At 40.2% G+C, this 13,088-nt stretch overlaps 1 protein-coding gene across 1 annotated transcript in view; it reads left to right on the plus strand.

Moving 5' to 3' along the window:
• Positions 1 to 13,088, plus strand: part of COL25A1 (collagen type XXV alpha 1 chain) — a 481,927-nt gene that overhangs the window by 352,471 nt on the left and 116,368 nt on the right. Inside the window, exon 8 of the mRNA XM_054722987.1 lies at positions 12,402 to 12,461. Coding sequence (XP_054578962.1) covers positions 12,402 to 12,461 — 60 coding nt within the window. The remainder of the gene's footprint in view (positions 1 to 12,401; positions 12,462 to 13,088) is intronic.

The following is a 13,088-nucleotide window of genomic DNA, read 5'->3' on the forward strand; positions in this document are numbered from 1 at the left end:
AGCAGTCTCGGTTTCATGGAATAGTAGATACAGAATATTATTGTATTGTACGCTGTCATGATACTGTGCCATCTCAGAGGGAAGAGTACTTAAAAATTAAAAAGGCTAGTAGTTTGTGGCCCATAATTTATCATTTGTATTTCAAATGCAAATTGCATAAGATTCAGATGGGATGGAATTAAAGTTTCCTTTTGCATTATTTATATTTGTAAAGGGAGGCTCTTAAGCAAATTATTATGCAGTGATTGGTAGTCAAAGTGACCTTCTAAACAAGACTTCTGGAGGAGGGCTTTTTAAAAATTTTCGAAAAGAACAAAATTTTTACAGTGCTGTTTTTGCATTTACTTACAGAACATATGCTAATTACAATGTGCTTTTTTATTCATTAAAGCAGTTAATTAAAAGACGTATACTTGATAACAATTGATCAGGATAGTTCTGATTAAAACATAAATTGAAATTATAAAAGCAAATTTATTTTTAATTTCTATAAACTTATGTAAAATTATAATATATAATTTAGATTGCCATGTATGTAGACAAGGCATTTGCTAGACTAGCCTATATTAACAAGTTTCATTGTTCGAAACTAAGTTAAATGCTTTAACTGCAAATCTTACTATTCTTTCTATAATCTCTAATTCTGTTAAAGGGATCTTTATTGTCAACTTTGTAACAAGCTAACAACCCTTTCTTGAAACCCTCAGAGTCAAATGTGTTTCAGAATCTAAAGTTTTAGGCATTAGAAAGTTAATACTATCCGTACACTGCTTATTGTCTGGCACACTCCGAGACCTGAAGCTCAAGCCATCAATTTTTGCAGTGAAACACATGTGTGTTCACACTAAGAAGGAATATTAGTGACCATAAATGGCCTCACATCTGTTCAAATCCATCTTTGCCACCAAGTGAGTTTGTTGCAAACTTAAAAAAACCTTTAGTTTAGGCTTATGAAAACATTTTATTTAGTAGATTTTAGAATTAAAGAAAAGGAATCAAGGACTGTATCGTCATTTTTCATCTATTCTTCATAATTTTGCCTGGGTTGCCTTCCTGATACCCACTTATGCCATGGCACCTTCATTGTGTATCTTTTTGGCTTCCCACTACTTCCCTTTAAGCTTCTTTAAAAACCTTTCAAAAGTTATATCCTATTAACTTTTCCATGTTCTTTCCTAAAAAGTACTTCACTCCAATCAAACTCAGCTTACCAGCAATCCCAGAGTGTACCTTCCACATCTTTGCTCACTGCACTTCAAACTGGAGTACCTTGCCTCAAGTCCGCAATCCACGTCAGACACTATCATCCTATTATCCTTCCTTTCCTGTCTGGAATCCCACCTTTATAGGAGCCTTACCCATTCCCTAGTCAGAATATGCTTAAATAAACCAGTCAGAGAAAGACAAGTGCCATATATGGAATCTAATGAACAAAAGGAACTAACAAGCAAAATAGTGACAGACTCATAGATAGAGAGCAGGCTGACAGCTGTTGGAAAGGAGGGGGTTGGGTGGAGGGATTGGAGGGATTGAGCAAAAAAGAAAAAAAAAAGAGAGAAAACTCATGAATACAACAACAGTATGGTGATTGCTGGGGAGGGTCGGAGTGGGGAAGGTGGAAGAGGGTATATGGGGACATATGGTGATGGACAGAGACTTGACTTGGGGTGGTGAACACACAATACAGTGTACAGATGATATGTTGCAGAATTGTGCACCTGAAATGTGTATAATTTTGTTTACCAGTGTCACCCCAATAAATTCAATAAAAAGGGAAAGGAAAGAATGTGCTTAAATAGAATACTGCCTGCCCTCTAATTACAGCACTAATTTAGTATATTTTCCATTTGAATTGATAGTCATGTGCTAACTTCCCCACCCAACTAGATTTAAACCCATTCAGCTTTTTCAGTGTACTTGGTGTGAACATACAATTACAGGACATTGGTTACATGAATGAAAGAATGTGTTAGTTAATATCTCTCTTGATCTCATCAATCTGACCACCCACAAGGAACCTTACACCCTGTGGTCATTGCCATTGTCCAGATCCTAAAAGTCCCCACATGGAGAATAGGATAAAGATCTTAAGGGAGTACCCAGAAGAAGACAGACTCTGTGTTCCAAGTGCAGATTTAGTATTACTTTGGAAAAGGAAACTGTATTTTCTCTTTGATTTCAGTATTCATCCTAACAATACTATCAAGAAGACAAGGTGACTCTCCCCTTCGAGAGTGGCCAGGTAGTAAGGGTCTACAGGGCTACTCCGTTCTGTGGGTCTCCACTTGAATAACACTTCCTGGGGGAAGACCTTCCTGACCAACCGGCCTGGGTTAGCTTTCCTTTCTGTGTACTCTCATAGCTTTTATTTTGTTAATAGTCACCATATTTACTTTTGGGGTATGAGTCTCAATCCAAAAACTCAGGTCAGTAATAAATAGGACTTAATTTTCTGTAAAAATTTGATTTCTGAATCTGAGCCTCCATTCTTCTGAGCTGGTAAAAATAAACAAATAAAAAACATCAGTCTTCTTGGGATCTCTACACTGTCCTCCACCTTTAGGCCTGCTTCACACTTCTGGGAGTCTTACAGTATCGAACGATCCGGGGTTGGAAATAGAGAGGTCCCCGGTCTTCAGTTGGCAGACGACACAGTGTGCTGCTGAGAGGCTGCATGCCTTGACTGACTGGCATGGCCCTTCGGATACAGGGTGTCATTCCTGCATCTTGGGGCACAGGAAACTTTCTGCAATGTCTGAGCCACCCTTCAGACTGGGGGATCTTTTGCAAGGCTTCCTCTGTTCCCAGACATCTAGATATGTCACGTACCACTTTTTAAAAAATTTATATTTTTATTGATTTCAAAGAGGAAGGGAGAGGGAGAGAGAGAGATAGAGATAGAAACATCAATGATGAGAGAGAATCATTGATTGGCTGCCTCCTGCCTTCTCCACACTGGGAATCGAGCCCCGCAACCCAGGCATATGCACTGACTGGGAATTGAACTGTGACCTCCTGGTTCATAGGTCAATGCTCAGCCACTGCACCACACCGGCTGGGCCCATTTTCTTTTTAAAGGTATTGTTGCCTTCCTGGAAGTGCTGATGGGAAGCTGGGCTAAGGCCCCACTGCTCTTGGGGACCATAGATCTCCTTCCTTTCTTCCAGTTTGTGGGAGTTTCTTCCTAGATATTCTTGATTTCTAGAAATGTTGGTGGACAAGTTTGTTTCCTATCTTGCCTCCTCAGACATTTTCTGAGGTAATATCAGATGGCCAGAGCTTGGTGGAATGGCAAAGGAAATGGAAAAATAAGAGGAAAAAACCTAGATAAATATATCAAAAGAGATCTCAGTGTAATTGCTTGTTTAATGTCTGCCTTTCTTGGTTAGACTTTGAACTTCATCAAGCCTGAAATAAGGCTTTCTAATTTCATTGTTCAAGTATTGTTTTGTTTGTGTTAGGATCCTATTAAATTCTTCTTGAATAAGTGGGGATGAAATTCAGAGACTGGATATATGAAAAATATAATGGCTAAGTGGGCAGACTCAGAGAAGATGGCCCAGATGTGAATCTTGGCTTTCCTATTTACAGTTAGATGGGAAAAACCCTTAACTTCTTCATGCCTCAAATTCTTCATTCATCAGGTGATGATTGTGAGAATTTAAAAAAGTTAATGTTTAGCCTGGCCAGTGTGAGTCAGTAGTTGAACATCAACCTGTGAACCAGGAGGTCATGGTTGATTCCCATCAGGGCACATGCCCGGGTTGCGGGCTCAATCCTGGGGGGCGGGGGGCGGGGACGGTGGCATGCAGGAGGCAGCTGATCAATGATTCTCTCTCATCATTGATGTTTCTATCTCTCTCTCCCTCTTTCTTCCTCTATGAAATCAATTTTTAAAAATATATGTATTTTTAAAAAGTTAACATTTAGCCCTAACCGGTTTGGCTCAGTGGATAAAGCATCGGCCTGCAGACTGAAGGGTCTCAGGTTCAATTCCAGTCAAGCACATCTACCTTGGTTGCAGGCAGCTGATCAATGTTTCTCTCTCATCAATGTTTCTAACTCTCTATCCCTCTTCCTTCCTCTCTGTAAAAAATTAATATAATATATTTTTTAAAAGACTGCAAATAAAAAAGTTAACATTTATAAAATTCTTAGACTAATACCTGGCACATCATCTGAATCATATGAATGTGATCAGTGAAAGTGGAGTTCTTGAGGTACTGTGAGGAAAATAATTTCCTGAGGCATCCATGGGAAGATGAGGTTTCATGGAAAGCTTTACTGATGATGTAAAATTTGGGGGGGTTCCCTTCCAAGGTCCTGTCTCTGTCTGGCCATGGAAGAAGTCCATTCTTGTCTTCAGCAGGGCCAGAATTAAGGCCACTGCCCAGCATTTCTGCTCCATATTAAAGTCTAGCCCAGTCCAGCATCTGGCTAGCTTAGCTTGTGTTTCCAGCTGCAGTCCATTTCATGTGGGGTCTGCACGGCCATGTGCCATGCAGCTGCTGAAGGCCGCAAGGCAGTGAGACAGAACAGGCGAGTGCTTGGGCTAATGCAGTTCCTGAGCAAGAGAGAGTAAGAGTGAGCAAGAGAGAGGGTACCCTTTGTCTGGGGATTTTAACTTTCCAAGATTTTGTGCGCTTCTGATGGGGTCCATCCCCCTAGCCAATCCATTGTTTCCCGGGCTAGACTGGCAGACAAGCACCTTCCCTAGGTTACCCCAACTGCACTGTGCATGTGCCTATCTCCCCCTTTGTTCAGTCTCTTCCCCAGTGATCTGCAGGGACTGGACCAGTGGTTCCCTGGGGTGCATGAAGCTGTAGCTTCCTGGTAAAGCTGCTAGGTGACCATGCCTATGTCTGGCCTTCCCTTTGCTCTCTTCCCATTAGTAATATTAGTAAACTAATTACAATGATAACATTAATGTTGACCACTATTCTTACCATTGTCCTCATTATTTATCTTTATTACTAAGAAACCCTCAGACAGGACTGTTCTCTTGATGTTCTAAGAGAGAGAACAGCTCTGGTCCAATGCTAGCAAAGTTTATATAAATAAGGTTGGTACAATTTCATTTTTGCATGATCTCCCAGACTGCTAAACTATTTTATATTTCTTTCCTGTATTCTGTGTCTACTCTGGTTCCCTCGGGATCATGCTTCTTCGGGAATCTGACTTCTCTGCATCTTCTGTTGGCCTTTCTAAGCTGTATGTGCTTAGGAAACATTGCGATGACCCCCAGGGGCCCCTTATTAGGTTGTATATGACAGCTAGAGCCTTTCTCAGTACCTGTGGTTCAGGCAATTTTTCTTGTATTTCACACTTGCCAGTGTTGAAGTTTATCTGCCATCTTTCTGCTTATTCGCAGATCCTTTGTGGTTTGTCTTTACTTAGCATTCAAGTAGCTACAGTATTTAATGACATCTGTCAATGCAGAGATTGCATTGTTCTCTTTCTCTTCTAAATAATTTGAAAATTCACACTTGTCATTTACATGCAAAAAGATAATTCCTGGAGTGACTAGGGTTAACATTTGTAATAGAACACAATAGAATGGAACTTGGAGTATCTATAAAAAAGAAAGACTAACTTTCTGAGCCAATATTGCATTCAACTACAGGAAGCTAGGTTCTTTTCATAAATAGTACTTCCACAAAGTGATCTTTTTCAGTCAATTATAAATTCTGATTTTCATAGGCTCAAATGCTCATATTATGGTTTTTCAAAGGATTTCTTTAGCTATTTAGAACTTCATATAGTTGCTTTTTCTCTTCAGACAGATTGTACCATCTACTACAATGTGGAATGATTTAGTGGTAAATTTTCTTTCTCTTAATTCCTTTCCTGCTGTTAAACTAAAGTTATTCTTTTACCTAAATATTTTTGCATTCTATTATACTATTTCCCCATCTGGTCTCTCTTAGCTAGAAATCATCTTATCAACTTCTCGGAATATTTATCTTTATTTATGCTGCACACATACCCACTGTGATGGTTGTGTTGTAATGCATGATATATTTTGGGCAAACAGAATCATGATACTATTTACATTATGGAGAAGCTTAGGGATTCTCATTTCTCAGCATAACACAGATTTTTTTTTCTTGTATTGGGGCCCTTGGAGACTTTTACAATTAGAGTAATTGCTTGTTTTCCCTACTTACCTCTACAGCTCCCTGTGCTTCTCAGTGAGCACTATCAGTGACATTGCCATTGTTAGCTTATTCTTTTTTTTTCCATTTTTTTTATTAAGGTATTATATGTGTACATATCTTACCATTGCCCCCCCCACATCCCACTCCCATATATGCCCTCACCCCCCAGAGTTTTGAGTCCATTGGTTATGTTTATATGCATGCATACAAGTCCTTTGGTTGATCTCTTATCTTCCCCACCTCTCCCTAACCTTCCTGCTGTAATTTGACAGACTGTTTGATGCTTTACTGCCTCTGTATCTATCTTTTTGTTCAAGTTTATAATGTTCTTTATTATCCATAAATGAGTGAGAGCATGTGGTATTTTTCTTTCATTGACTGGCTTATTTCACTCAGCATAATGTTCTCCAATTCCATCCAGGTTGCTGAAAATGGTAAGAATTCCTTCTTTTTTATGGCAGCATAATATTCCATTGTGTAGATGTTAGCTTATTCTTACTATGGGTCATTTCTGTACATTTGTACAGTGCAATTAATGATGCAGTAAACAGTGAAGTCAAGTGTGTGTGTCTATCATTTTGAGTCATTTGCCTGTATAGAAGAGAGCTAGCATTCTCCTGCTTCTACAGCCACTTTTATTAATCCTCTTTGTAGTTGCCTCTTTCTCTGCCCATCCCTTAAATGGAAGGCTGTTCTGCCTACAGCCTCCCTTCATGATTTCACATAGCCCTATGACTCGTGATTCCCATTTGTCTCCTGACTATTTTATGTGCATATCCAACCTCCGTTCCTTGGCTGTCCATAGACACCTCAAATTCAGTAAGTCCCTAACTAAATTCATCATCTGTAACCAGCTACCTGCCCAGAAAATCCAGTCTCTTCTAGTGTTCCTTCTAACATCCTCTGTTCCTCAGTCTATAGACCAAGGACCATTCTCTGCTCTTTCTCCCTTATGTTTTCATCCAAACTATAAATCCTGCAAATTCTACCTCCTTAATATCACTCAAAACTCTCATTATGTCTCTTCCCTAGTTCTAGGGCACAGCCCCTCAACTAGACCATTATAGCATTTTTCTAGACAGTTTCTCTCTGTTCGCTTTTCCTCTTTCTGTGCCAACTGCTATCCTCTCATTCACTTTGCTGAGAGTCTCCAAAGGCTCCTCAAACCTGGCATTAGGTGTATGTACTATTTTCTTTGTAGCCCCTCTACTTCTCCAACAAAACGGCTGTCATCCCGTATGATTATTGACTGCTTATTTTTCCCCATTGCTCTACCAGACATTCAAACCTGTAAGCATGGGGTCTTGGCTCACCATTCAACCCCCAGGGCCTAACACAGTGAATGCTGCACAGAAGGCATTCCATAAATACTTCTCAAATATTGTGGAATATTAGTCAAGCTTTCTTGTACTTAAACTATAAATAAAGTAAAAAGAAATTATAAACACATAAATAGCATGATGACAAAGTCTGGAATTAGAAGTCCTGGATTGAATTTCTGGCTCTATCGTTGCCTTACTGAATACTTTTGACAAAACACACAATTTCTCACTGTAGTGTAATCATATAACACTCATCATTAGTGAGTACACAATAAAAATGACTATAGCATCTTGAATTTATGGTTTCTAAGTAGGTTAGAAGCATTACTTATGAATTATTTATTTGTTCAACATCCCCTTGGGGTGGGCTTGCATCTTTCCTTCTAGAAGGTAGTGAAGGGAGATAGAGCCCCTCCTGCAATGGTGTCAAAATACTTGTTCTGAGATGGTTACCTACCTCACAGCATGACAGGAAGACCCACGAAGGGCTCTTAATGTTTATGCTCTCAGGAGGAAATTGGGTTGCATACAGTAGTTTTATACTCTTGTATATCCAATTTCTTAAGAATTCAATATAGTTGGGGGTGATATTTGTACAAATAATTTCAGTATTTTAGCTTATTCCTGGACTCATTCTCCATATTTTTCTGGAGACACATTTTTTTCCCACACCCACTCGAACCATCTGTGTACCAGGCAAGTTTTCTGAGATGTAAATCAAATAAAATATGTCCATTCCACTTACTTAGAAAGATGTATGACTAATGATACTGTGGGAAAATGGCATAGTAATGAACAAGTACTCCCTCTGTGTAAACAGCTAGGAAAGCCTAGCAGCTACAGCACACAAAGCAGTGACCTACAGATAAGCATTCAGCACAGGTGCTTTTCAGCCTTAGTCCCCAAGACCACCTGCAGGAAGCAGCGTCAGTTTGTGTGTGAATCTGGAAGTAACCCCAATGAGAAGATATTCTCGATCATCGTCAAATAGTAACATTTTAAAAATGTGTGCAAGTTTTACATTCTACCCCAAATTATGTTAATAGTTGCTTTACAAAAACAAAAATGTTTAAAATTATACATAGGATAAGGGGTGAGTATCCAAAACTTATAAAGAACTTATACAACTCAACATCAAAAATACCCCACACAATCCCATTTAAAAGTGGGCAAAGGATGCATAACCCATGGACACAGACAACAGGGTGGTGAAGGCCTGGAGTGGGGCGGGGGTGGCTAGAAGGGGTTCATGGGGGAAAAAGAGGGACATTGTTGCAATACTTTCAACATTAGAGATTTAAAAATATATATATGGGCAAAGAACCTGAATAGATGCTTCTCCTATGAGGACATACAGATGGCCAATAGATATATGAAAAAATGCTCAAAGTCACTAATCATCAGAGAGATGCAAATTAAAACTACAATGAGATATCTCTTCGCACCTGTCAGAATGGCTGTCATCAATAAATCAACAAATAACAAGTGTTGGTGAGGATGTGGAGAAAAGGGAAACCTGGTGCACTGTTGGTGGGAACGCAGATTGGCATTAGGGCTGAAAAGAGTCTTTTACTACAAACATAATTTTATTGGTTTTGTTAAAATGAACTCTTAAGCCACAGTGGAAAGCAGTATGGAGCTCCCTCAAAAAATTAAAAATGGAAATGCCTCAGAACCCAGTGATTCTACTTCTAGGAATATATTCAAAGAAACCCAAAACACTGATTCAAAAGAATACATGCACCCCTATGCTCATTGCAGTGTTACTTATAATAGCCAAGATTTGGAAGCAGCCCAAGTGCCCATCAGTAGATGAATGGATAAAAAAGGTGTGGTACATTTACACAGTGGAATACTACTTGGCTATAAAAAGGAAGAAAAAGGAAGGAAATCTTAACTTTTGAGACAGCATGGAGGGACCTGCAGAGTATTATGCTAAGTGAAATAAGCCAGTCAGAGAAAGGCAAGTACCATATGATCTCACTTATATGTGGAATCTAATGAACAGAATAAAGTAACTAACAAAATAGAAACATACATACAGAGAACAGACTGATGCTGTCAGAGGGGAGGGGTATTGGGGGGCTGGCTGAAAAAGGTGAAGGGATTAAGAAAAAAACAAAAAACACAAAACAAAATAAAAAAACCCAAACTCATAGACACAGAAAACAGTATAATGATTACCAGAGGGGAAGGACAGTGGGGAGAGCAGAAGAGGGTTAAGGGGGCATAAATAGTGATAGAAGGAGATTTGTCTTGGGTAGTGAAAACACAATCCTATAAAATAAAACCCTAATATGCAAACCGACCAAATGGTGGAACGACCAGTTGCTATGATGCGCACTGACCACCAGGAGACAGACACTCATTGCAGGAGCTGCCCCCTGGTGCTCAGTGCGCTCCCACAGGGGGAGTGCCACTCAGCCAGAAGCTGAGCTCATGGCTGGCGAGCGTAGCGGCGGTGGCAGGAGCCTCTCCCGCCTCTGAGGCAGCAATAAGGACCCCTCGGGGGATGTCCGACTGCCAGTTTAGGCCCGGCAATGGGACATCCCCCGTAGGGTCCCTGACTGCAAGAGAGCACAGGCCAGGCTGAGGGACCCACCCCCCACCCCCAGTGCACGAATGTTATGCACCGGCCCTCTAGTACAATATACAGATGATGTAGTATAGCATTGTACACTGGAAACCTGCGTAATTTTATTAACCAATGTCACCCCAAGAAATTTAATTTAAAAAATAAAAAAAATAAAAGTATTTGCTATTAATTAAAATGAACTCTTAAGGAAGATGCACCATGTTTATTATTGCCTTTGAACACTCCTGGGATATTGACAAGTACCCGTCAAGCATTACCACAGCTTTAAAAACACAGGGTCTTAGATCATTGCAGCCCAGGCCATGGGATTTTTGTTAGAATTTAGGAGATTTCTCCACAAGTCCCCTTTCTACTTTGCTACATGTAAACTCTTGAAGTCCTTTTGCTTAGTTCACTAGTGAGATTGTTAAAATGTAGTTCTAAGCACCTAATTGGCAGCATGTCCACAGTTCAGATGACAGAGAAACATACACTCAGCTTCCTCAAACAGAAAATCTCAGTCCGAGGTGAGAATTACCTCTCTACTTCCTCTTTAGATCTGGTTAACACTGGAAACCAAACTGAGAAGTTCTAAAACTTAATGCTTTGTTTTGAGCAGTTAGAGAGTCTGATCAAACAGCAAGCTGATCATGCTCAGATAGGAGTACAAGAAGTGACTTATTTATACATTCAAATTTCAAAACATTTCTGAGGCCTACCATGTGTGCTGTTAAAAGGTTTTTAATTTTAAATGATTTTTGTTAGATAATCTGTTTAAAGTGACATTATGATTTATCGCCACTAATCAAGATTCTGATCCCTCGTAGACTTCTTGTTTGTATCTGTTTTTGTTCTTTGTTACATAAATATGAGGTTTATACATAAAATTCTGACTGTGTAATATAGGGCTAATGAGTCACAGATGGAAAGATGCTGGCACATTACCATCTAATAACATTTTAAACTCATATTCCGTAGTAAAACAAAAGCAAATTGTACACATCTGTTTTCCAACTTGTAGCATTTCTGAATTTGTGTAGAGTCTATGCTTAAAGGACTTTTACTCAGGGAGAAGAAAAAAGAGGATACAGGTCACCTTGAAACTACCCAGCCACTTAATTGCCTTATCGGAAAGGATTTGGCGAAAGGGATCCAACTTCCTCTGCTTTGCTTCCTGAGGAGCCCCAGCTCTAAAGAATGAGAATCGAAGGCACTAGGGCTGAAAAGAAAGTCTCATACTAAGTTTTATTGATTTTGTTAAAAAGAAAAATATATCTCGAGTAAGGGGAAAATAAAGGAGAAAATGTACCCAAACTAGTAAAATTGAAAAACTAGAAATTTTCTGGCCTTTCCTAAAAATATTCTCAAAATAGATTTGGGTGGGAAAAGGAGGACAGTGAGGAGGAGAGAATGTAGGAAGGCAACACGGATCGCCATGGTGGTTATTTCGTTTGTATGGTGAACATATTCTGCATGAGAAAAATGGAGTAAAAAGCTCCCATATCACGTGTTGTTGCAAAAGATGTAGAACAAAGGCAGAATTTCTCTCTCAGACCTACCCAATCGATACTGCCTGTAGGGCCGCTTGAGTACAGTTAGTGAAGTACAGGACTCCAGCGCAGTCTCCCCCGTGCTCCTGGGTTAAGGAATTCAAACCCACTTTTCTGCTTCAAGGGGTTGTGTGAACTATCAAGTTCTTTTGGAAAAGGTACATGACAGAAGTAATTACTAGGGAGTGTGACCATAACTCCCCCTGACATGAAATACCCATGTTATAAGAGACAGATTTCCATCTACCACCTCTGCAGGAATTCCTGAAACAGGAAAGACCTGAGAATCATCAGATGATTCGGGAGGGAAATTCTGATAGGTGGGTGGTATTTTGTGAAGCGTACTGCATTTATTCAGAGGAGTACTGCAAAATTCTGTTCATGGTTGTCCAAAAAGGAATTAATGCACATATTGTATGTCCTGTGTAGTAGATTCAACAGAATATCAATAGAGGGAAAGTAAAGTGTTGTTTTCATAACAGTGTCTGTAGTTATCTCCAGTTTGTACTAACATTTTATATGTAAGATTCCAGACATGTTGGGAGTACTAGTATACCCTGCGATGTATTGTACCTGCCACAAGGAGCAGTTACAAGGGTTCTCAATCTGGCATTCCCTTTAAGGAATGGTTCACTTGGGAGCCTCGTGTGTCCGGTATTGTTTATGGCATGTCAGGCAAGGCAAGACTTAGAGCTGGGACAGGGTGATGTTAGGTACATGCTTGTTTTGTTTGTCCACCAGTGAAATGTCTGTGTGACGTTTTGTGTCGTGTTTTGGTGCTGTGCCCTGTCCATAGGGTCTGCCAGGCTTCCCCACAGTCGCCGCCCTGCACAGTAATCAGATCCTCACCGTCAAGGTTTGTGGTTGGCACCCATGCCCTCCGTCAGAGCCCGCAACCAGCATAAGGGTGAGCAAGAACAGCTAAACTGGCCTGCCGAGTCCTGCCGCTCCCTTTCATCAAACGCACCAGCTTCTCGGGTTCTTGGACCTCATGTACATCAATGAGGTCAAATATATATGAAGGAGAATCTTGAGCATATGAGAGAGTTAAGATACTGAAGTTGAGCAAGGACAGTGGACAGAGGCAGGCACGGCTCTTCAGGGCAGTGCCGGGCCTGGAGGGTTGAATGAGCATGCTTTGCAAAGCTCTAAATATTTTTCAATCAGTTAAATCATCCTAAGTACTCTGGACTTCGGCATCAACAAAATGGCAGTCGCGTTCATGCCACATTATGCTGGTTGACAAGTCTGACGGAAATTGAACTGGCGCTTTGTCTGAGGACTTTCTGCTCAGAGTGCAGAATGCAGGTGGCTCAAGCATACCTGCCCCTTTAGTATACGACCTTAGAAAGGCCCAAACCCACGGCAAAACGATGGGATTCAAAAAAAGGTCCACCTCGAACTAAAAATCTGGTCTCACCATCCTGGTTCAGGGTTACATTTCTTTCAAGAAGAGCCTGAGGGTCTGATGTCAGACACAAGT

The sequence above is a fragment of the Eptesicus fuscus genome, chromosome 2, assembly GCF_027574615.1.
Source record: "Eptesicus fuscus isolate TK198812 chromosome 2, DD_ASM_mEF_20220401, whole genome shotgun sequence".
NCBI lineage: Eukaryota > Metazoa > Chordata > Mammalia > Chiroptera > Vespertilionidae > Eptesicus > Eptesicus fuscus.